The sequence below is a fragment of the Oncorhynchus nerka genome, linkage group LG22, assembly GCF_034236695.1.
Source record: "Oncorhynchus nerka isolate Pitt River linkage group LG22, Oner_Uvic_2.0, whole genome shotgun sequence".
NCBI classification, from domain to species: Eukaryota; Metazoa; Chordata; class Actinopteri; order Salmoniformes; family Salmonidae; genus Oncorhynchus; species Oncorhynchus nerka.
Genome location: NC_088417.1, coordinates 42,533,215 through 42,559,332, shown reverse-complemented (window position 1 = coordinate 42,559,332; position 26,118 = coordinate 42,533,215). Strand labels below are relative to the sequence as shown.

General features: G+C 42.9%; 1 protein-coding gene across 1 annotated transcript; it reads left to right on the top strand.

Annotated features, from left to right (window-relative positions):
- LOC115105202 (serine/threonine-protein kinase PRP4 homolog) lies at positions 1–25,187 on the top strand. The gene is made up of 15 exons (XM_029626934.2): positions 1–87; positions 5,064–6,281; positions 6,547–6,705; positions 7,035–7,196; positions 7,299–7,380; positions 7,622–7,829; positions 11,534–11,601; positions 11,794–11,887; positions 12,157–12,304; positions 12,649–12,786; positions 13,014–13,167; positions 14,738–14,852; positions 20,163–20,314; positions 20,462–20,548; positions 20,828–25,187. Exons 1-15 carry the CDS (start codon positions 26–28, stop codon positions 21,029–21,031), a joined length of 3,051 nt encoding a protein of 1,016 aa, XP_029482794.1. The 5' UTR covers positions 1–25; the 3' UTR covers positions 21,032–25,187.
- The last annotated feature ends 931 nt before the right edge of the window (positions 25,188–26,118 follow it).

Here is a 26,118-nt window from a genome sequence, read left to right as displayed (position 1 = left end):
CCCCCGCCTTCCCCGGCTGAGGAAAATGGCCGACGTAGAGCTGGAAATCGAGTCTACAAGAATGAATAATAATGGGAACGAACACGTGTAAGACATTTTAGAAGATTACACAGTCATGCAATTTATTTGTTGTACGTTTATTCGGCTCAGTGATTTTGGCAAGTCAACGTCGTGGTCGTTGTATCTGTTTTCTTCAGCTTTAAAACAGTACTAGGCTAGCTAGCTTGCTAACTATATAGAGCTAGCCTGCCATCTCGACTTAGCTAGCACCGACTGGTCGAACGTGTTTGCTGACATGTTTACATGTTTTCTATACATAAACCACAGATAAACTATACCATAAACCATTCAAACCCTAGTGCCATAACATGTGACTTTATATTCTAGCTATTTTTCTCGCTAGCTATCTAGCTAACAATTGCATCAGTAAGAAGTTAAGGTAGCAAGCTAGCCAGTGTTTGCGAGCAAGCTAACACGTTAGCTGGGTAATTCTCACAAAACTTGACATTTGACCAAACAATTAAAAACATTTCACGAAATGTTATATTGGATCACTGAGATTAGGATATGTAGTTATCTATTTCATGATTATTCTTATGTTTTTTTGTTTTGTTTTTACAGTTATGCATTTTACCTAAATTTCCACAACTACCAATACAAAAATGCTCCATACTGTAACGTTACACTAACAGTTTTCATTCCAAAAAAGTTTAACAAATCCATATTTTATATATTTTTTTTACGTTAATATTTTTATTTTCCCGTAATGAAAAGGCCTGAGTTAAACATAGCACTGAAAATAAAAAATAAAATTATTTTTATGTATTTTGTAATTTCTCATTACCATAACATAGCGGTTTTAATATTTTGTCATCACTTGTGTATACATGTTTATTTTTATGTACACATATTTGGATAAAGAACAAAAGTAAAACTATTAGATTAAGCCAAAGTTTTATTTTTCCTAATATTTCAAAAACAAATGGTGCATTATGGTAATGATGAGCAGGTTTTGGAGACTGCATGTTTCGGTAATGAGTGTAGTTTGCCATTGAAAAACTCTACTGATCTCTCTGAGATTTAGTAATTTGTTCATCCCAAATGATTTGCATAATACTAAAATCACTAATGCAATTTACTAAAATACCCCTTAATTACAGTACAAGTACTGTAATCACATGCATATATTTTCAAAAGTAAGTTTTATTTTTAAGGTCTTTACAGGTAGTATTGCTGTATTTGGACATTTGTGGTTGTAAGGCATTTTAGATGTATTTCTGGATTGAATGGGATGCTAGGGGCAAACGGCATAACACAATATGCCTATAAAGTATCTAAATACATGAGATATGGACCAAAAACTGTCTTGGGGATATTAAAGGTAGACTCAGCGATATGACGTAGCTGCAGAAAGTAAACAGCATTAGGGGGTCAATTTCCGCCACAACTAAGAGCGTTGAATCACAAACCCCAACTTCTCCTCTGTTCTGGTGCCCTGACTACCATGCTGTGAACAGCGTGAAGCGAACCCATGCACAGATACTGTGTATCACTGTTTTAGAGCTAAGTCTTGCGTCTCGCTCATCTCAATATCTGCGGTGCTGCTCGTGGCAATGTCATTTTGCTGAGTCTACCTTTAAACAACAGTATACAGTGGCAAGAAAAAGTATGTGAACCTAGACTTCTGCATAAATTGGTCATAAAATTGGATCTGGTCTTCATTAAGTCACGACAATAGACAAACACAGTCTGCTTAAACTACACACAAACAATTATACGTTCTCATGTCTTTATTGAACAAACCATGTTAACATTCACAGTGCAGGGTGGGAAAAGTATGTGAACCCTTGGTTTTTATAACTGGTTGACCCTACTTGGCAGTAATAACCTCAACCAAACATTTTCTGTAGTTGCGGATCAGACCTGCACAATGGTCAGGAGGAATTTTGGACCATTCCTCTTTACAAAACTGTTTCAGTTCAGCAATGTTCTTGGGATGTCTGGTGTGAACCGCTCTCTTGAGGTCATGCCACAGCATCTGTCAGGACTCTGACTGGGCCACTCCAGAAGGTGTATTTTCTTCTTCCTGTTGCATCACCAAACTTCTTTTGAGCTTCAGTTGGCAGACAGCCTTACATTCTCCTGCAAATTGTCTTGATAAACTTGGGAATTCATTTTTGTGTTGATGATAGCATGCTGTCCAGGCCCTGAGGCAGCAAAGCAGCTCCAAACCATGATGCTCCCTTCACCATACTTTACAGTTGGGATGAGGTTTTGATGTTGGTGTGCTGTGCCTTTTTTTCTCCACACATAGTGTTGTGTGTTCTTTCCAAACAACTCAACTGTAGTTTAATCTGTCCACAGAATATTTTCCCAGTAGCGCTGTGGAACATCCAGATGCTCTTTTGCAAACTTCAGACGTGCAGCAATGTTTTTTTGGGACAGCAGTGACTTCTTCTGTGCTATCCTCCCATGAACACCATTCTTGTTTAGTGTTTTACGTATCGTAGACTCGTCAACAGAGATGTTAGCATGTTCCAGAAATGCCATGGGGCGGCAGGGTAGCCTAGTGGTTAGAGCGTTGGACTAGTAACCGAAAGGTTGCAAGTTCATATCCCGAGCTGACAAGGTACAAATGTGTCGTTCTGCCTCTGAAAAGGCAGTTAACTCATTGAAAATAAGAATTTGTTCTTAACTGACTTGCCTAGTTAAATAAAGGTAAAATAAAAAGTTATTTAAGTCTTTAGCTGACACTCTTAAGATTCTTCTTAACCCCATTAATGAAGAATGAAGAATGAAGCCTAGTGGTTAGAGCGTTGGACAGAGTAGCAACAGTGCTGAACTTTCTCTATTTGTATTACCGTGGACTGACTCAAGGCATTTAGAGATACTTTTGTAACCCTTTCCAGCTTTATGCAAGTCAACAATTCTTAATCTTGGGTCTTCTGAGAACTCTTTTGGTCGAGGTATGGTTCACATCAGGCAGTGCTTCTTGTGAAAAGCAAACTCAAATTGTGAGTGTTTTTTATAGGGCAGGTCAGTTCTAACCAACATCTCCAATCTCGTCTCAATGATTGTACTCCAGGTTAGCTGACTCCTGACTCCAATTTGCTTTTGGAGAAGTCATTAGCCTAGGGGTTCACATACGTTTTCCAACCTACACTGTAAATGTTTAAATTATGTATTCAATATAGACAAGAAAAATACAATAATTTGTGTTATTAGTTTAAGCAGACTGTGTTTGTCTGTTGTTGTGACTTAGATGATCAGATCAAATTTTAAGACCAATTTATGCAGAATTCCAGATAATTCCAGAGTTCACATACTTTTTCTTGCCACTATAGGCGAGTGTGAAAACAAGTACAGATGTGAAAATGGTGGATATCCTACTTTAAGTGTTTGGGTTGCTCTTTGCTCATGGCTAACTACCAGGAAGTTTGAAAAGACAGACTGAGAGGGCGGGGAGCTTATATTAATGGCATGTCTCTTGTGATGCGGTTCACAGCAGCACTGACAGATGTGTTGACATGACAACTGTCAGAGTTTTGAACTACCCGTCACCCCCTTTTTATTCCATGCTGGCTGAAGACCTAGCTAGCCAGTAACTGTCTAACACCAGACACAGATGAAAGGGGAGACATATAACACAGGAGGTTGGTGGCACCTTAGATTTGTCATATTCATTATTCATTCATGATTCATTATATTTGCTGACACCCTACAGTCAAATGTTGGCACCAGTAGAGTAGCTACAGTATCTAGCTATATAAACCACGCCCCTCCGCAAACACGCCTTCTCCGATGTTGGTTACAAGGCTGTACTTATTTAAATTCGGTAAGAGAATATCATGTTACCATTGATGTATTAAAATGAGAGTTGGGGTGATGTCACCCTATCCCCTTAATAATCCTGCCTCCTGAATCCAAGTGTTTGACATGGGGAAGAGGACCAGTAACTTTATGATCAAACTTCATCAATGTAGAAGCAACAGTGATTTTTCATACTTTGGTAATTATACTTGTTTAAAAAAAAAAATCCTTTATTTAACTAGGCAGGTCAGTTAAGAACAAATTCTTATTTTCAATGATGGCCTACCCCGACCAAACCCTCCCCTAACCCGGACGACGCTGGACCAATTGTGCGCCGCCCTATTGCACTTTATTTTGGTTTCATCCAAATATCATCCAATTTCATGAAAAACGTGATTTTTACTGTTCATGACCTTGAACAAAATTTCAACTTACTCCTGAAAGTTGTAATGTGCAAGTTTTAAATTGGGTAGTGCATCATCAGTTTTCCTCTTGTCATGTCAGTCATTACAGACCTATTTATAACATTTCATAAATGTACAGATCAACTAGCCCATTTTGTTGTAATTGAGTTACTCAAATATCACATGAACACACAAGACATGTAGAATTGTAGGAAATTGCCTTTAAAACAGACAAAAAAAATCTGCACCCCATGACAAAATGTGTAGAATTGCAGGAGATAAGCTTTAACCTGCTACAAAAATTATCCACCAACAAGAGGGGTGCGGTAATGAGACATGTCCACAGTCAGTGTTTTTACGTAATAAATATTATAGTTTAATGTAAACTTCAAAGAGTATACCATTTTTATGATTTATGGACAAAATTCGGCAACATATTTAGTGTTTTATTCAAGTGAGTTAGGTTTTTCGAAAGTAACATTTTATAAAAATGTTCTGTGAATTTAATCCGAAAGCATTTCAGTAATGAGAATTTTGGGTTAAAAATGTGCATATTAATTTATTTAAAATAAGACACTTTGGCAAAAAAGTTGACATCTTAGTCTTCAGAATGATAGTGGATTTTTGCATATGCATCATAGTTTTGTAACTAAATTTTCTACAGATATGTTTAAAACTGGTTTCATGAGAATCACCCAGCTAGCAGTAGGCTAAGTAACGTTAGTTATGGCGGTAAAGTCAGGAAGCAGGATAGTAATGTTTTGGTCGATGAATGTTGTCGCTAACCATGTTACAAAAAAGTTATTGGTTTAAATTATATATTTGAACAATCTCTTTTTATCTCCACAGGAAAGAAGATTTGGAGAGCAATGAGAAGAGTGGGAGCGAGGAGGAGAGTGTTGAAAATTCTGAAGATGAAGAGGACGATAAAGAGGTTGGAGAGGGGGCAGCTGAAATGAATGGAGAAAAGACAGCAGAGAGGTCCAAACATTACAGCAGTGGCAGCAAACACAAGAAAAAGAAGCACAAACACCGCAGCAAGCACAAAAAACACAAACACGCCTCCGAAGAGGACAAGGACCGCAAGCGCAAACATCGACACAAACACAAGAAACACAAACGTAAAGATGGCTCCTCTCCATCCGCCCCTGGCATCAACAGCTCCTCCAGCCACAGAAAAACGGACATATCCCCTGTATCTGATGACAAGGCTTTATTGGAGGAGTTGGAGAAACAGAGGGCCATGATCAAAGCAGAGCTAGACAGCCAGATGATGGAGGGAGGCAAGGTGCAGTCAGGCATGGGCCTCATCCTACAGGGTTATAACTCTGGCTCCGAGGAGGGAGATGGAGATGGGGGGGTCCGGAATGGGGAGCAGCACCAGAGGGGCAGCATGGCAAAGCCCCCCTCCCCCAGGGGTAGGAGTGGTAAATCCAGACGGGACACCACAGAAGCAGGCAAGTCCAGCTCCAAGCGCCACAGTCGGAGCAAGTCTAGGGACAAGACTGGCAAGGAGTCCAAGTCAGACAAAACGACCAAAGGCACCAAAAACACTGCCGCCAAAGACCGTGGCCGCAGCAAATCAAAAGAGAGGAAACGCTCCCGGAGCAGGTCCAAAGAGAGAAGCAAGAAGTCTCCTTCCCCCTCTAGCAGGAGATCAGAGCAGAGGGGCGGCCGCTTGGATAAACGCTCTTCGCCCCAGAACGATGACAGACCAAACGCGGTGCACGGCAGCCGTAAGTCCAGATCACGGGAGCGTCCAGGACGATCGGATGCGGAGAAAGAGCCGGACAAGAGGCCGACCAAGTCCCCGTTTAAGGACACCTCGTCAGGGAAAGAGAATCGCTCTCCCCAAAGGCGAGGAGGAAGGGAGCTCAGCAGCCCCCAGAGGAGACGCAGCACCTCCCCACGCTCCACCAGAGACTCCCAACGGGCATCAGCTTCAGCCTCTACGTCCAAACAGGGCTCTCCTTCCAGAGCAGCCAGGTCCCCAGCCAGGAGAGGCAGCAGTCGCTCCATAGACGCCAGGAGGAGGGATGCTGACAGACAGGGCTCCTCACCACTAAGGTCCGTTACTATGGAATAACCTGCAGTCCACCCCCTATTTCTCCAACTTTGAGTCCCAATGTTTTTATTTTTTTTAATGAGCCATCATTTATTTAAGCCTATATTATTATGAAATGTTTATGCAGTGCCTGTTTCTTGTCCCGTACTGAACAGCAGTAGAGGTCTGTACATGGCAAGGGCAACTATTACTTTTGTGTTTTAGGATTGGGCATTAAGAATGTGCTACTATCCACCACTGATCTTTTAAGCTTTCTCTCTCCTACAGGAAGCGAATACGGCCAGAAGCTGGACCAGGGGGTAGAGCGAGGTCACGGGAGACCAGCCCCAGAGGTGCTCCCCAAGGTCGCAGGATGAGCCGCTCTCCCTTCAGAAGAAGGTCTCCCTCGCCCTTCCGGAGACGGAGTAGATCTCCACTGAGACGCAGGTTAGACGAGACAAGCTGAAACTTTGTGTGTGTGGATGAGCTGGGCAAAATGGAATCTGCAAGAGTTCTTCCTCAATCCTTCAGAAATGTATTGAGATGATGCCTGTAAATAATTATAGTAATAATACTGCATTATTATTGAAGATACTAGATTCGTATAGCTAGTTCCTTTCCGACTGATTCCCTTTCAGATTCTGTCTGGCTCTATTGATGAAGCTTTAGTGATGTCAGAGTAGGAGGCTCGTAAGCCAAGGTTGTCTAAGGGTTTGTTAAGTGTTTAACAAACCATTCAGAACAACACAAAGCGTTTCCTTTGCTGTGCGCTGCAGGTCACCAGAGAGGGACAGGTACGGCCGTCTCAGACAGTACGGCAGGCGCTCCAACTCCCGGGACCGGGACAGGAGGAGGAGACATGGCCGGGACGAGGACAAATTCAAGGGCAGCCTCTCTGAGGGCATGAAGGCCGACAAGGAGTCCTCCGAAGAGGAAGTGTGAGTAGAGGGAGAACACACACACACAAATGCTATACTCTGCAATATGGTAATTCTCTGGGTGATTGTGTGTTCTTGTAAGTGGGTTTATTTTGTGCTCAGGTTCGAGGATTTTGACGGTGAGGAGGTGGATGAAGAGGCCCTCATAGAACAGCGCCGCCAGCAGCGTCTAGCTATCGTCCAGGTCAGTTCCTCTCTCACTCTGCTGTTGGACTGTCCATAGCTGTTTCAGGGATCCCCAAGTCCAGTGTTTCGTTTGTTTACAGACACATCCTCTATTTTTTTCTACTCAGATATGGGAATTTTCACGATTAGATTTTTCATGATACACCGCTGAAATGGTCCCACATCCGGAAAAATAAGATATTGGTTTGGATCTCCATTGTTGTGACCTCTCTATGCCTGACACCTTTCTCCCTGCGCAGAAATACCGTGGCGGCAACGAGGACAGCATGACGTCTATGGCGTCGGATCCCAGTAGCCCCCAGAGCAGCACGCGGAGCCGCTCGCCCTCACCAGACGACATCCTGGAGCGCGTGGCGGCCGATGTGAAGGAGTACGAGCTGGAGAACCTGGACACGTTTGAGGAGAACATCAAGGCCAAGCAAGGCCTCATCACACAGGAGAAGGATGGTAAGTAAAGGGTCAGGCAAGGTGAAAATATATGCGCCCTATTTCCTACAGTATATGGTTGATACAACCATCCCAGCTCTGCAGATTTTGCTGTGAAGAGACAGAATCATTATATGATATGTTTTGGTACTCTCCATATGTTGCTTGTTTTTGGTTGCATGTCCAGGGATGGCTGTACAATTGCAACATTTACTTGGAGCTAACTCTGCAGAAAACGCTACTGGGTGAACTGAAAAGTCATAGTCAATCGATCAATATTAATACTTTTAGCAAACATTTTTATCTTTAATTTACAATCTGTAGAAACTATGACAATAGAAAGGATCAGAACTTTTGTGAAACATCACAGAACAGTTGAAAAATATATGGCAAATAGAAATCCAATATGGATGGTGTTAAGAGACAGATGGAAGGGGTTGACTGGAGCTGAAGGGTGGGACTAATAACAAGGTAACTAATGTAAAATATACTGTGTCCATAAAATGCATATACAGTTGAAGTCGGAAGTTTACTTACACCGTAGCCAAATACATTTAAACTCAGTTTTCACAATTTCTTACATTTAATCCTAGTAAAAATTCCCTATCTGAGGTCAGTTAGGATCACCACTTAATTTTTAGAATGTGAAATGTCAGAATAATAGTAGAGAGAATGATTTATTTCAGCTTTTATTTCTTTCATCACATTCCCAGTGGGTCAGAATTGTAGTATTTGGTAGCATTGCCTTTAAATTGTTTAACTTGGGTCTAACGTTTCGGGTAGCCTTCCACAAGCCTCCCACAATAAGTTGGGTGAATTTTGGCCCATTACTCCTGACAGAGCTGGTGTAACTGTGTCAAGTTTGTAGGCCTCCTTGCTCACACACGCTTTTCCAGTTCTGCCTACAAATTCTCTATAGGATTGAGGTCAGGGATTTGTGATGGCCACTGTGATGGCCAATACCTTGACTTTGTTGTCCTTAAGCCATTTTGACACAACTTTGGAAGTATGCTTGGGGTCATTGTCCATTTGGAAGACCCATTTGCGACCAAGCGTTAACTTCCTGACTGATGTCTTGAGATGTTGCGTCAATATATCCACATCTTTTTCCTGCCTCATGATGTCATCTATTTTATGGAGTGAACCAGTCCCTCTTGCAGCAAAGCACCCCCCTCGACATGATGCTGCCACCCCCGTACTTCACGGTTGGGATGGTGTTCTTCAGCTTGCAAGCCTCCCCCTTTCCTCCAAACATAATGATGGTCATTATGGCCAAACAGTTCTATTTTTGTTTCATCAGACCAGAGGACATTTCTCCAAAAAGTATGACCTTTGTGTGCATGCAGTTGCAAACCGTAGTCTGGCTTTTTTATGGCAGTTTTGGAGCAGTGGCTTCTTTCTTGCTGAGCGGCCTTTCAGGTTATGTCGATATTGGACTTGTTTTACTGTGGATATAGATACTTTAGTACCTGTTTCCTGCAGCATCTTCACAAGGTCCTTTGCTGCTTTTCTGAGATTGATTTGTACTTTTCACACCAAAGTACGCTCATCTCTAGGAGACAGAACGCTTCCTAAGTGGTATGACAGCTGCGTGGTCCCAGTGTGTTTATACTTGCATACTATTATTTGTACAGATGAACATCGTACCTTCAGGTGTTTGGAAATTGCTCCCAAGGATGAACCAGACTTGTGGAGGTCTACAATTGTTTTTCTGAGGTCTTGGCAGATTTCTTTTGATTTTCCCATGATGTCATGCAAAGAGGCACTGAGTTTGAAGGTAGGCCTTGAAATACATCCACAGGTACACCTCCAATTGACTCAAATTATGTCAATTAGCCTATCAGAAGCTTCTGAAGCCATGACATTATTTTCTGGAACTTTCCAAGCTGTTTAAAGGCACAGTCAACTTAGTGTATGTAAACCTCTGACCCACTGGAATTGTGATACAGTGAATTATAAGTGAAATAATCAGTCTGTAAACAATTGTTGGAATGCACTATATAGATGTCCTAACCGACTTGCCAAAACTATAGTTTGTGGAGTGGTTGAAAAACGAGTTTTAATGACTCCAATATGTAAACTTCCGACTCAACTGTATTTTATATATTTTTTGTGTGTATATAATATATGGCAAATAGAAACTGGATGGTCTTCAGAGATAGATGGGAGGGGTTGAGGGTAGCGGAAGGATAGGTGTAAAAACAAACAACGTATAACTATTGTATAATAGCTTGTGTCCGTAAAATGTATATAGTATGTATGAACTGGAAGTAGAAGCCTAAGTGTTGTTCATTAGTTTAGTCCAATTAGGGAAGGGGTCATCGAGTTAGTGGAAAATGAAGGAAAATATAAGAAAAATACAACAAATAAAAAAGAACTGTTCCCAACCGCTGTCGCGCAATGTTATTTTAGGGCTTATGTGACACAGCTCACTTGCCAGCAATTTTCCGTCCAATGGGCAATATCAAATGTGCAAAAATACCTTAAGAAATAGGTTGAGATTCTCACGTGGCCCATTATATTAGGCTTTCTGCATTACTGGGGTATAACAGTCATATGATAGATGTAGTTTGAAGGGAGCAGACTTAGTTTCTTTCAAGCTATTTTTATAGCCAAACTTTTAGGAGTGGGATGTTTTCAGACTGAGAAATATGATGATCAATATTTATTTCCAGGCAATGTAGTGAACTATAGCCAAATCATATTTAGGAAGTACATGTCCCTGGAAAGATAACTGACCTGTGTTTCTATGACCATGCATAGGCTATAGCCTACTATACTTAATTGAGACCACACACACGCACCTGGTCTCGCAGGTATGGCTACTGAACTGGAAGCAGCAGGAATGATGACAGCCACACTTGCTATGTTTTGCATATAGGATATAGCCTACGTTTTAGGAGGACGATTTGCAGGCAGAGACAAAATAAATGGGTAGTCAATACTTATTGAAAATGAAAAGGCGCAACACTCACTCACCATAGTAGCCTAACCTATGTGTGCGTTGTGCCTTTGCCTTTTCAATGATGATTTAAAAAATGTATTGCACGTCGACTCATGTTGGTTGAGCGCCCTCCACTTTCCATTATCAGTATTTATTTGCGGACACCAGTAAACTACATTGTAATCATATTTAAGTTAACAGCCACGTGATTCTCCGCTCGTATAAACAGCCTACTCTATTTCCCTGAGACCACACATACTAGGCGCGTTACTAGGGAGTTAGGCTACTGAAATTGAATAATGCGGAAAAATATGTGCTTTTAATACAATTCCGTAGGATAACGCATACAAATCAGATAGACGACCGTTTACAAATAATCTGGCGGACAACAAAAGTATTTGCCCGCTCCCGCCCGCAGCATGAAAATTGCTGACAGTGCCGTAATGATTCTATTGTGTAGTTTCTGTGTTTTCATGTACCGTCTTTTTAAGCACATGACCAAATGAATTTCCCCCTAGTGGGATAATAAAGTTGATCTGAAATTGAATCTGTCTGCTTGGGAGAAAGCTGACAATGCAGTAGTGACTTAACACATACGACTAACATTGACCAATGCAGGGGTTGTAAATTAGTCTTCGGTCCCCTATAGTCATTCAGTTGCATTCCTTCAGGTCATATTTTTAGGCCAAAACATGTGCCAGTCGGAGCATGTTTCTACTAACAACTCACAAATGTAACATTTTAAAACAAAATCTTGTTTCCTCCTCCCTCTTTCCGTTAGGACTCAAAAAGCCCTCAGCCCCTGATATGTTTACAGAATCGGACGACATGTTTGAAGCAGCCATTGATGTAAGTCTTACAATAGCCTCATTCCCCTCCATGTTTGTATCTCTGATCTTTAGAGTGCAACTCTGGACTAGACACGCAAGCCCGTCCTTATCTTCTGAATGATCTGTCTGTTGCAGTAGATCATTATGTGAGTGTGGTTGAATGTTTGGTCATGTTGTGGCTGAACCATTGGTCGTATATATCTCTGTACAGAGTGCCAGGATGAGAGCAGCAGGTGTGGGGGGGAAGGACTTCAAAGAGAACCCCAACCTCCGGGACAACTGGACTGACGCAGAGGGTTACTACCGTAAGTGCCCTTGACTGTACACTGTACAAATGTTACTGTCATTCACTAATTCATCAATTAAAGGCTGCTGAGCTTCCTTTTCTCTATAAATCAGCCCTGTTTGGAAACAGTCCATGTAGTCTTACAGTATTCAGTGTGGTCCTTTGATTTCACGATCATTCAATATAGTGTTATTTTAGGCCTGGAAACTGGATATATCATTGAAAAATGTCCAACACTTTATAAACATGCCCCTCATCTCTTCCCTCTGTGTGCCACCTGTATGTTAGGTGTGAACATCGGGGAGACGCTGGACAAGCGCTACGACGTGTATGGCTACACAGGCCAGGGAATGTTTAGCAATGTGATCAGGGGCAGGGACACGGCCCGCGCCGGACAGGATGTGGCTGTCAAGATCATCCGCAACAACGAGCTCATGTAGGTCCTCACGCAGGCAAGCCTCAGGACTCAAATGGCACCCCATTCCCTATATAGTCTACTACTTTTGACCAGCACTCTTGACCAGGGCCCATACCTCTCTATTCAAAAGTAGTGCACTATAATGGCAATAGGGTGCCATTTGGGTTTGTCTGGTCTCTATTTCATTTATTGTTATGGGAGCATATTGCCTTTACCACCCATACATTTGAATGTGCACTCTCATTATAAGTATTCCATCTATATCTACGTTCCTTGAACGAGGTGAATTTATCTGATTTATTTATACAAATAAATAAAAAACAATCAATGCTTATCTTGCTGATTTTGTTTTGGGTCTCCAGGCAGAAGACTGGCCTGAAGGAGCTGGAGTTCCTCAAGAGGCTCAACGACGCCGACCCAGATGACAAGTTCCACTGCCTGCGCCTCTTCAGACACTTCTACCACAAGCAGCACCTGTGTCTGGTGTTTGAGCCCCTCAGGTACTGGCTGGGAGACTACCACTACTGCACTGTCACCACACTATGGCTATGTATTAAATGGTGACCTATTATAGGGCACTTCTGGTCAAAATTAATGCAATTTAAAGGGACTAGGGTGCATTTTCAGACACACCGTATGTCCTTAGTGGCTTTAATGGCACGCTGCAACGTGTTTGTCATCTAGCACATGGCTTCACTGGCTGTAACTCATGTCTTTCTCTTCCCAGTATGAACTTGCGCGAGGTGTTGAAGAAGTATGGTAAGGATGTGGGCCTCCACATCAAGGCAGTCCGCTCCTACACCCAGCAGCTCTTCCTGGCCCTCAAGCTCCTCAAACGGTGCAACATCCTCCACGCTGACATCAAGCCCGACAACATCTTGGTACGAGGCCCATACTATCATTATATTAGGAATGTGACATATGGAACATTTTGCTTAACTTTTTTTAAACGGTTTTCAGTAAATAAAAAATAAAAAACAATCATAAAATTCCACATTAATTCACAATGCAGAATAATGGTCCTATTACGCATGTATGACCGCTAGGTACCGGGCAATAAAGTAATATCTTCCGCTGTCAGATATACCAATGAAAGCGCCTTGGTTACAGTATGTTTGTTTGTCTGTAAGGGTATACTACGGCTTTTTAAATGCCAACGCGAAACCTTCTCTGGAGATAGTTTTGAAACGCCACTGAACGGGCATTTTACTTATCTGAAAAAGGAATGCTGCTTCTGAAGCGGGACTAATGTCCATCAATAGGCGACCAAAAGTTACAAGACCCAGCTCACAGATTACTGCACCTGTACATAGCCCATCCAACTGCCTCATCCCCATACTGTATTTATTTATTTATCCTGCTCATTTGCACCCCAGTATCTCTACTTGCACATTCATCTTCTGCATATCTACCATTCCAGTGTTTAATTGCTATATTATAATTACCTCGCCACCATGGCCTATTTATTGCCTTTACCTCCCTTATCCTACCTCATTTGCACACACTGTATATAGACTTTTTTTCTACTGTTTTATTGACTGTATGTTTATTTTATTCCATGTGTAACCCTGTGTTGTTATATGTGTCGAACTGCTTTGCTTTATCTTGGCCAGGTCGCAGTTGTAAATGAGAACTTGTTCTCAACTGGCCTACCTGGTTAAATAAAGGTGAAATAAAAAAATTACAAATAATCTTGACCTGTCTGCACGCAGACCACTCTCTCCTAAAAATGTACTTCAAAGTTGGTTAAATACCGTAACTTAACAAGACATTTAGTCTAAAAAAATGCATCTTCTGCAAGGAACCGACTCCTAAGATTCAGTCATTTTGAAACGGAGGAGCCTTATTAATTGCTGTACTTCCAAGAACACAAACAATCGCATGTTTTCATAGCGAGGAACGAAGAGAGAGGGGAGCTTCACAGTATAGGCAGGTCGGCCACCAGGCAGACATAGTCAGAACCGTGCACTAGGCCTATCTATCGACAATCAAATGCTGTATCTCACAATGGAATGCTGTTTTTTGCAATTTCTTGGCATGCAATGTCTCGCAAATTCAGTAAAGCAGGGCCTGTCATCAAAGAATAGGTTAGGATATTCTACACACAACAGACTCGCATCATTAGCGAAGAGAAAGAGCCGTTAGGGATTCCGTTACGGATCCCAATTTTGCTTATAAACGTTCACACCCCTACATTTATATATATCATTTATATATATCATCTGTTAACCACTGCACTGAGACTGGGTCGTGTTCATAAGGCACCAAATGGAAGAAAGCGGACTGAAACAGGGAGGGACTGCCTGGATTCGTCCTATAAAAATCACTATTTTTTTCCGTTTTCTGTAGTTTTTTTTTTTTTATGTATTTTTATTTAAGCGTTTTGCTACACTTCCCTAATGAATAAGATCCTGGTTTGATAGTGTCTGTTTCTCTGTCTCTCCCCACAAGGTGAATGAGTCGAAGACCATCCTGAAACTCTGCGATTTTGGCTCGGCATCCCACGTGGCGGACAACGACATCACGCCGTACCTCGTCAGCAGATTCTACAGAGCTCCCGAAATCAGTAAGTTGTGTTTGACTATGAAGATTTTTCTGTAATAATCAGGGATGTAAAACTCTTCACTTTAAACCTGCTTTGATCTCAAAATATATATTTTTTTATTTAACCTTTATTTAACTAATGGAGACATAGGTAAATGCCAACAAAATAACATTTTTGTTAGTGTGGTGTGTGTGTAACCATTATTTAACTAGGCAAGTCAGTTAACTTCTTGCGTCGAGCCAACCCGGATCCGGTATCATGACTACAGCCTCAAGCCTATTACCATAACGCAACGTTAACTATTCATGAAAATCGCAAATGAATTGAAATCAATATGCTAGCTCTCATGCTTAGCCTTTTGTTAACAACACTGTCATCTCAGATAGATAGCAAATGTTCAGTTTTTCCTGAAAGATGAAAGATTTTTTGTGCAGGAGAAATCGGTCCGTTTGGTGCGTCACGTTTGGCTACCAAAAAACCCCCGAAAATTCAGTTATCCAAACGCCGAACTTTTTTCCAACTTAACTCCATAATATCGATTGAAACATGGCAAACGTTGTTTAGAACCAATCCTCAAGGTGTTTTTCACATTTCTCTTCAATGATGTATCGTTCCTGGAAGTATGCGTCTCCTTCTGTATCGCATGGTAAAATGATTGCCACTGGGAATTACGCACCAATTTAGACAAAGGACACTGGACGGCCCCCTGGCAAATGTAGTCTCTTATGGCCAATCTTCCAATGATATGCCTACAAATACGTCACAATGCTGCAGACATCTTGGACGAACGGCAGAGCGCATAAGCTCGTTCACAGCATATTCACAGCCATATAAGGAGACAACGTTTTTTTATCCAATAATGACATAGCGCCCCCATAGGTTGAAGAGGTTAAGAACAAATTCTTATTTATAATGACGGCCTACCAGAAGGCAAAAGGCCTGCTGGGACGGGGGCTGGGATAAACATATATATGACAAAACACACATCACGACAAGAGACACCACAACACTACATGGTAGCAGCACAAAACATATTACAAACATTATTGGGCAGAGACAACAGCACAAAGGACAAGAGAGTAGAGACAACAATATATCACGCGAAGCAGCCACAACTGTCCCATCAAATTTTATTGGTCACATACACATGATTAGCAGATGTTATTGCGAGTGCAGCGAAATGCTTCTAGTTCCGACAGTGCAGCAATATCTAACATGTCATCTAACAATTCCACAACTACCTAATACACACAAATCTAAGTAATGTAAAGGAATGGAATAAGAATATATACATATAAATACTGTCAGTAAGTGTCCATGATTGAGTTTTTGAATGAAGAGATGAGATAAATCATCCACGTGAATTGTGTTGATCTGTCTGACAAAAGGTTTTTCACCCATTGAGCTATAAAATAGGCGTGAGCAGATCTTCTTGACTTCTTCTCCCTGTGCAGGGCCCGTTCCAGTCATAAGCGGCCGCTTAGTGCCCCAGCCCAACACATGATGGGGGGGCAACCAAATCTTGCTATAACCAGCCATGACCCTGTGTGATCACTAAATAATGTATGTTTCTCATATCAAAATTCATTACTGAGAATAGAATGCATCCCTATACGTCAACTACAAATTCGAAAAATAATATACAGTATGTCCTATCGGAATGTGTGTGTGTGTGTGTGTGTGTGTGTGTGTGTGTGTGTAAAGTTGGTTTCAAATAGGCCTAGTGTGTTTCTTCCTTAATGCCACAATGAAAATTAAGATCATTATGCATTTATACTCCTTTCTACATTCCTTACTGAGCAAATCAGCCATTTTCTGCAGTAGCCGATTTCTATTATACACTAAAAAGTGTGAAGTTAAATTAAATTTGTTGTATTGGTGTGAATATCAGGGACAGGTTTGTGTGCAGAACATATAGAACACGGGAACAGGGTGGCAGGGAAAACCCTGTGGTATCACAATACTAGTTAGTAGTGATGCACCAATATGACATTTTTAGCAGATACCGATAATTTCCTCGCCAAAAGAAACGCTACCATAACCGATATTTCAAATTTTAGCGGCCTTTTAGGCAATCTAGTACAGTTAAATAGTTAACACACACACATGGACGCAGCGGTCTAAGGCACTGCATCTCAGTGCAAGAGGCGTCACTACAGTCCCTGGTTCGAATACAGGCTGTATCACATCCGGCCATGACTGGGAGTCCCATATGGCAGCGCCCAATTGGCCCAGCGTCGTTCGGGACGTAATTGTAAATACGAATTTGTTCTTAACTGACTTGCCTAGTTAAATAATGGTTACACACACACCACACTAACAAAAACATTATTTTGTTGGCATTTACATATGTCCCCATTACCAGTAAAACATCATCAAAACCTATTTCTTTCATTTACTTGCTGTGCTATTTCATTGTTCATTTTTGTCGTTTGATTCTCAACCAGGATTTCTATGGAATACCTTTTGAGTCTTTGCGTGTCAAAAAAGATACGTGTCAAATAACACGACATAATCTGTTTCAGTAGCTATAGTTAGCTGCCTAACTATACAGCTAGGTGTCATCATCTAAAATAACCCTAATTTAAAAGACAGTTCTTATTTGATTAATGGTGGTCGGACCCATCTATGTGAAGCTAGCCACAATAGTGGACTTTGCAGTTAGCCATCAAAATATTTGTATTCATTTGCATCACTGTCAATTATATACTTTTATTTTGAAGGCAAACTGCAAATTCCACTATTGAACCTAATTCTTATTGTGGCTAGCTTTACAGCACAGTCCTGTCAAACCTCACTAGCCAGGTGAAGCTAGCTGGCTGCTTATAAAGTTAGCTTTGGGCAACAGGGTTAAGTAGCTGGCTAGCTATTTATTTTCATGAACTGAAGTTCAATTTCAAAGGGGAACAAGTGGCATCCCAGCTAATACTTGCTCACAAGGATTCCTGAATCATTGCTAAGAATAATGAAAAAATGTTTACAGTTTACATTTACATTTAAGTCATTTAGCAGACGCTCTTATCCAGAGCGACTTACAAATTGGTGCGTTCACCTTAAGACATCCAGTGGAACAGCCACTTTACAATAGTGCATCTAAATCTTTTAAGGGGGGGGTGAGAAGGATTACTTTATCCTATCCTAGGTATTCCTGAAAGAGGTGGGGTTTCAGGTGTCTCCGGAAGGTGGTGATTGACTCCGCTGTCCTGGCGTCGTGAGGGAGTTTGTTCCACCATTGGGGGGCCAGAGCAGCGAACAGTTTTGACTGGGCTGCGCGGGAACTGTACTTCCTCAGTGGTAGGGAGGCGAGCAGGCCAGAGGTGGATGAACGCAGTGCCCTTGTTTGGGTGTAGGGCCTGATCAGAGCCTGGAGGTACTGAGGTGCCGTTCCCCTCACAGCTCAGTAGGCAAGCACCATGGTCTTGTAGCGGATGCGAGCTTCAACTGGAAGCCAGTGGAGAGAGCGGAGGAGCGGGGTGACGTGAGAGAACTTGGGAAGGTTGAACACCAGACGGGCTGCGGCGTTCTGGATGAGTTGTAGGGGTTTAATGGCACAGGCAGGGAGCCCAGCCAACAGCGAGTTGCAGTAATCCAGACGGGAGATGACAAGTGCCTGGATTAGGACCTGCGCTGCTTCCTGTGTGAGGCAGGGTCGTACTCTGCGGATGTTGTAGAGCATGAACCTACAAGAACGGGCCACCGCCATGATGTTAGTTGAGAACGACAGGGTGTTGTCCAGGATCACGCCAAGGTTCTTAGCGCTCTGGGAGGAGGACACAATGGAGTTGTCAACCGTGATGGCGAGATCATGGAACGGGCAGTCCTTCCCCGGGAGGAAGAGCAGCTCCGTCTTGCCGAGGTTCAGCTTGAGGTGGTGATCCGTCATCCACACTGATATGTCTGCCAGACATGCAGAGATGCGATTCGCCACCTGGTCATCAGAAGGGGGAAAGGAGAAGATTAATTGTGTGTCGTCTGCATAGCAATGATAGGAGAGACCATGTGAGGTTATGACAGAGCCAAGTGACTTGGTGTATAGCGAGAATAGGAGAGGGCCTAGAACAGAGCCCTGGGGGACGCCAGTGGTGAGAGCGCGTGGTGAGGAGACCACGCCACCTGGTAGGAGCGACCTGTCAGGTAGGACGCAATCCAAGCGTGGGCCGCGCCGGAGATGCCCAACTCGGAGAGGGTGGAGAGGAGGATCTGATGGTTCACAGTATCGAAGGCAGCCGATAGGTCTAGAAGGATGAGAACAGAGGAGAGAGAGTTAGCTTTAGCAGTGCGGAGGGCCTCCGTGATACAGAGAAGAGCAGTCTCAGTTGAATGATTAGTCTTGAAACCAGACTGATTTGGATCAAGAAGGTCATTCTGAGAGAGATAGCGTTTCTAGACAGTTTCTACTGGTCATTGTTTTCAGGCTGGTTGTATTGGTGCTATCTAGGTACCAAGCTAAAGCTAGCTACCCCAGAAGTTGCGGTCGAACAAATGCTGCTTTATTACCAACACGGTATTGTAAACACATCAATTGTGGCCGGTGTTTGTTTGTTTGCAGACTTTTTTATACAGCTTTGACAGTGCTACTGAATCTTTTTTTGACACGCAAAGACCCAAACGGCGTTCCATAGTATGTATGTCGTGAAGCTAATAGCAGTGACGCTATTACTGTGTAACTCCAGTAGGGCAACATCTGAAAATAGCGCACTTGGTAACGTTAGTGTGTACCGGTGCTCGGCCAGTCTGCGAAAGCCAACATCACCCACGAGAGAGAACGGTTGATTGTCAAGTGCAATGAATTCCATTATTTTGGCTTTAATGGCTTTCACCTTTTGAGTTGTATCGCTGAAAATGTCTTACACTTTCAAATGGCTGCTCGATTTGTTGACTGCTCGATCCACACAACAGACATTGTGGGCTAGGTTAGAAATGCTGTGTTGCACGTGTAGCGCAACATTTTACGTGTCGTCATTACGTCACGTACCTACGTTATATAGGTTTGCACGGTAGCTTTGACATTGGTTTTTAACATCGGCGTTAATCGGGCCGATACCGAAGTTGCCGTTTTTAGCTAATATCGTCCGATTCCGATATGTTCACCGATATATAGTGCATCCCTTCCACTTAGTATCGTCATACTTAACCTAGTATCACATCGTTAGTGAAATGTTGGTATTGTGATTAACCCCACTCTGAAAATTGCAGTTTACACAGATTTCTTTTGAGTGTTTCCTTGCAGATTTTTTTTCTCACCTTTTTGGGCCCTCACCAGTTTTCATCGCTGAATGATGGTCTCACATACTTGGATCACATTCATTATGATGTCTCTCTCTATCACAGTCATTGGGAAGCCGTACGACTACAGCATAGACATGTGGTCGGTGGGCTGCACCCTATACGAACTCTACACAGGCAAGATCCTGTTCCCCGGCTCCTCCAACAACCACATGATCAAACTTGCCATGGACCTCAAGGGCAAGATGCCCAACAAGGTAAACTGTCCACATTACTGGACCTGGCTGGTTTCCTAGCCTCAACATTTTTCTCAAATTTAGATTTTGAGAGGAAGTCATAACCTGGGGCATTGTACACTGTGTTGTAAGGTACAGATGATGTAATGTTTCTTCCTTTCTTCTCAGATGATCCGGAAAGGCCTGTTCAAAGACCAGCACTTTGATCAGAACCTCAACTTCCTCTACATTGAAGTAGATAAAGTGACTGAAAGGGTTTGTATATGTTTTACTTTTCACCTGCTACGTTTTCAGGAAACAATCTAAGAAAGAGGGCAAATCGGTTCCCTGATTCTATCGATCTTCAATCTGTGGCTCAAGCATAAATAACTTGCTCGGTTTGCCAGGGCTAATCATGAAGGCTCATTCAGATGCTTAATGGTTTTTGAATGGTTTCACTATCTTACAAAACAAATCTCACTTCTGCTTCCACCCCCTCCACCTACCTCCATTCCACCCCTCCACCTCCCTCCATCCACCCCGTCCCGTCCACAGGAGAAGGTGACAGTGATGAGCACCATCAACCCCACCAAGGACCTGTTGTGTGACATGGTAGGGGGCCAGCGGCTGCCCGAGGAGCAGAGGAAGAAGGTCCTGATCCTCAAAGACCTGATCGACGGCACTCTGATGCTGGACCCGGCCAAACGCATCAGTATCAACCAGGCCCTGCAGCACCCCTTCATCCAGGAGAAAATCTGACCTCAGACCAGCTCACACTACACCACTAGCCTGGTTCCAGATCCATTTGTGCTGTCTCGCCAACTATGGTCATTCTGATGTCAATTGCATGACAACAACAACCGTTGGCAAAACAGATCTGGGACCAGGCTACTATACCACCACCACCCAGAGCAGCGATGTCAGGTCAAATACTGCAGTATGGCAGCCAAAAAGACAAGACCAGACTCCTCATTAAGAATGTTATGGATGTATATTTTTCCCTCCCCTTATTTTGATTGATAGGTACTATAACCTGGTATCTAGTTTTATTGTAAATAGGTCATTGAAAATTGACATTAAAAAAATGTTTTAACTGGCAATGAAATGACAGACATTGACAGAATATAATTACTGTAAATATGTCTATTGCGTTGTTGGAAGAATCAGTGTTCATCAGTCTAGAAATTTGGGTCGTGTACTAGTCGCATCAAGAAGATGATACATAATGGCACATCTTCTGCAGTTTCTTTTTTATGATTACTAACATTGCTCATTCTGCTACGATGCATGCTTTTGAATGTGCATTCTTTCATTGTGCCCTAGATGTGTGTAGCGCAGGCCTGTGTAATGTAAATGCTCTGTGTGCGTAGCAGCAATTATGTCCCATATGTAATGGCAGCACAAGCCCAATTTCACAGGTCCCAGGCCTGTGCTTAAGGAATGGACTCTCCTCAGAAAAATAGGAATGTTCCATTTCAAGCACAGTCATTGTGTTATTTTACAGAACAGCCTCGATTGACTCCAATGATTTCACAACTTTTCTTTATTTCTCACTTTTTCTCTCTCTGACATGGTCCTGCCTATAGGCTTTCAGTCTCGTGCATGAGCCTTGTGTGTAAAACACATAAAAATGCCAGCTTGTGGAAGCCACCACTCTCCCTCATTGCTCTCCTATGTTGTGTTCACACAGTTTATTAGGTACACGCATGTAGTACCGGATCGGATCCCCCTTTGCCTCCAGAACAGCCTGGATTATTTGGGGCGTGGAATCTACAAGTCTGAAACGTTCCACAGGGATGTTGGTCCTTGCTAACGCAATGGCATCACACCACCGCCACCAGCCTGTACCGTTGACACCAGGCAGGATGGGTCCTGCTGCGTATGCCAAGTCCTGACTCTGCCATCAGCATGACGCTTCATGATTCGACAGACCAGGCAATTTTTTTCCACCTCTTTTTATTTATTTTTTAACCCCTTTTTCGCCCTAATTTCATGGTATTCAATTGGTAGTTAGTCTTGTCTCATCGCTAACCCGGACCACGCTGGGCCAATTGTGCACCGCCCCATGGGTCTCCTGGTTGCGGCCAGCTGTGACAGAACCTGGACTCGAACCCATAATCTCTAGTGGCATAGCTAACACTACGATGCAGTACCTTAGACCACTGTCCCACTTGGGAGGCCCTATTTTTCCACTTCTCAATTGTCCAGTGTTGGTGATCGCGTGCCCACTGGAGCCTCTTCTTCTTTTTAGCTGATAGGAGTGGAACCCGGTGTGCTCGTCTGCCGCAATAGCCCAACCGTGACAGGAATCGACGAGATCTGCGCTCCGAGATGCCCTTCTGCACACCACACTGCCATTATTTGTCTGCTTGTGGCCAGCCTGTTAGCTTGCACGATTATTGCCATTCTCCTTCGGCCCCTCACCAGTGAGCTGTTTTCGCACCATTCTCGGGACACCCTACACACTGTTGTGTGTGAAAAGCCCAGGAGGCAGCTGTTTCTGAGATACTGGATCCGGCGTTCCTGGCACCGACGATCATATGACATACGCTTAGTCTTTTTGCCCATTCTAAAGCTTAGTCTTTTTGCCCATTCTAACGTTCAACCGAACAGTAACTGAATGCCTCGGTGCCTGTCTGCCTGCTTTATATACAGTCGTGGCCCAAAATATTGAGAATGACACAACAATGAATTTCCACAAAGTTTGCTGCTTCAGTGTCTTTAGATATTTTTGTCAGATGTTACTATGGATACTGAAGTATAATTACAAGCATTTCATAAGTGTCAAAGGCTTGTATTGACAATTACATGAAGTTGACGCAAAGAGTCATTTGCGGTGTTGACCCTTCTTTTTCAAGACCTCTGCAATCTACCCCCGCATGCTGTCAATTAACTTCTGAGACTGATGGCAGCCCATTCTTGCATAATCAATGCTTGGAGTTTGTCAGAATTTATGGATTTTTGTTTGTCCACCCACCTCTTGAGGATTGACCACAAGTTCTCACTGGGATTAAGGTCTGGGGAGTTTCCTGGCCATGGACCCAAAATTTAAATGTTTTGTTCCCCGAGCCACTTAGTTATCACTTTTGCCTTATGGCCAGGTTGTCCATCATGCTGGAAAAGGCATTGTTCGTCACCAAACTGTTCCTGGATGGTTGGGAGAAGTTGCTCTCGGAGGATGTGTTGGTAACATTCTTTATTCATGGCTGTGTTCTTTGGCAAAATTGTGAGTGAGCCCACTCCCTTGGCTGAGAAGCAACCCCAATGGTCTTAGGATGCTTTACTCTTGGCATGACACAGGACTGGTGGTAAGCGCTCACCTTGTCTTCTCCGTACAAGCTTTTTTCCGGATGCCCCAAACAATTGGAAAGGGGATTCATCAGAGAGTCCTCAGCAGTCCAATCCCTGTACCTTTTGCAGAATATCAGTCTATATCAGAGAAGTGACTTGTTTGCTACCCTTCTTGACACCAGGCCATCCTCCAAAAGTCTTTGCCTCACTGTGCGTGCAGATGCACTCACACCTGCCTGCTGCCATTCCTGAGCAAGCTCTGTACTGGTTGTGCCTCAATCCCACAGCTGAATCAACTTTAGGAGACGGTCCTGGCACTTGCTGGACTTTCTTGGGCGCCCTGAAGCCTTCTTCACAACAATTGAACCGCTCTCCTTGAAGTTCTTGATGATCCGATAAATGGTTGATTTAGGTGAAATCTTACTGGCAGCAATATCCTTGAAGCCATTTTTGTGCAAAGCAATGATGACGACACGTGTTTCCTTGCAGGTAACCATTGTTGACAGAGGAAGAACAATGATTCGCTGCAAAGCATTTTTCAGGTCTCTCCCGAGATGTTCGATCGGGTTCAAGTCTAGGCTCTGGCTGGGCCACTCAAGGACTTGTCCCGAAGCCACTCCTGCTTTGTCTTGGCTGTGTGCTTAGGGTCGTTGTCCTGTCGGAAGGTGAACCTTCGCCCCAGTCTGAGAACCTGCTCCAGAGCAGGACTTCATCAAGGATCTCTCTGTACTTTACTCCGTTCATCTTTCCCTCGATTCTGACTAGTCTACCAGTCCTTGCCTCTGAAAAACATGCCCACAGCATGATGCTGCAACAACCATGTTTCCTCCAGAAATGACGCTTGGCATTCAGGCCAAAGAGTTCAATCTTGGTTTCTTTAGACCAGAGAATCTTGTTTTTCATGGTCTGCGAGTCCTTTAGGTGCCTTTTGGCAAACTCCAAGCGGGCTGTCATACTGAGGAGTGGCTTCTGTCTGGCCACTCGACCATAAAGGCCTGATTGGTGGAGTGCTGCAGAGATGGTTGTCCTTCTGGAAGGTTCTCCCATCTCCACAGAGGAATTCTGGAGCTCTGTCAGAGTGACCATCGGGTTTGGTCACCTACCTGACCAAAACCCTTCTCCCCCGATTGTGCAGTTTGGCCTAGTGGACAGCTCTAGGAAGAGTCTTGGTGGTTCCTCTATGTTCTTGGGGACCTTCAATGCTCCAGAAATTTTTGGGTACCTTTCCCCAGATCTGTGCCTCAATCAATTTAATTTACACCAATTAAGTTGTAGAAACATCTGAAAGATAATCAATGGAAACAGGATGCACCTGAGCTCAATTTCAAGTCTCACAGCAAAGGGTCTGAATACTTATGTAAATAAGGTGTTTTTATTTTTAATACATTTGCAAAAAAAATCTAAACCTGTTTTCGCTTTGTCATTATGGGGTATAGTGTGAGGAACATTTTTTATTTAATCCGTTTTACAATAAGGCTGTAACATAACAAAATGTGGAAAAGGGGAAGAGGTCTGAATACTTTCCGAATGCACTGTATCAAGCCACTGCCACATGACTCACTGTCTATAGGCGCGATCCATTTTGGGAATGGGATGGTGTACCTAATAAACTGAGTATATATTCCATTGTTATCATCGTCTTCATTTTAAAGATTTTCATGTTTGTTTTTTCACGGAGGAATAAAATTGTGATTTATGTAAAGAATTGAGTTTCAGCTGATGTAAATAGAGCACCTTCAGTGAACCAAAACTTTTAGAAATAAAATATTTCGTAATCAATATTGTTTTGGCGCTCCTCTTTTCTCAAGTACAATACAAATGTACAGCACAGTGTATTTTCTCCAATATCTATTTCCTGTATTGAGCATTGCGTTCTAATTATTGATTTTTGTGGTACTGTGGCTAAGGAAAATCGATAACTGGATAGGGGGCTTCATTGTATTTTCTATGCAAGACTAGTTGAGTTTCTCTTAAGGTTTGGATGCTGACTGAGGAAGAGGAGACCTGTGAAAATATGAATTCAGATTGACAGGTATCCCCATTTCTCTCCATTTAGCATTGAAGTTCTTGCCCTGTGAGAGCACCAACCAGGGCCCTGACAGGCTGGCCCCTGACACCCCTACCATTTCAGACAGACTGAGGAAAACTAGAGCTAGAGACGGAGTCAAAAGGGGATAGAAATGACTCTGAAGGGAACTGTTCTTGTCTGAAAAATGTGCAGCCTTGGAGCTTCAAAGTCAAAGTGCCCATCTCACGTGTCCAGTCTTCTGATGCTACCCTTTTGAGAGTCTTCCATTTCATCTCTGTGATTGCCGTGTTCAGTCACTGTGGCTTCTTAAAGGCAGAGAGCATTTAGGAAGTCTTACAAAGTCCAGGGGAAAGGTAAAATAAAATGAAGCCTACGCTCTACTTATGTCAAGGGCACCGAAAGGACTTGAAATGGGTGCTAATGGGTTGAGTTGCCACGTTAAAGGATTGGTAAATTATGGGCATTGTGAAATGGCGAGGAGGTCAATCCGAGAGTCTCTCACAAGGGGACAAGATGATCCATTGCC

Bases quoted from the DNA above. Each gene is read 5' to 3' on its own strand.
- LOC115105202 (XM_029626934.2), top strand. From the start codon at position 26: ATGGCCGACGTAGAGCTGGAAATCGAGTCTACAAGAATGAATAATAAT. The intron at 11,888-12,156 runs GTAAGTGCCCTT...CCTGTATGTTAG, and splicing joins TGACGCAGAGGGTTACTACC to GTGTGAACATCGGGGAGACG. The intron at 14,853-20,162 runs GTAAGTTGTGTT...TCTCTATCACAG, and splicing joins CTACAGAGCTCCCGAAATCA to TCATTGGGAAGCCGTACGAC.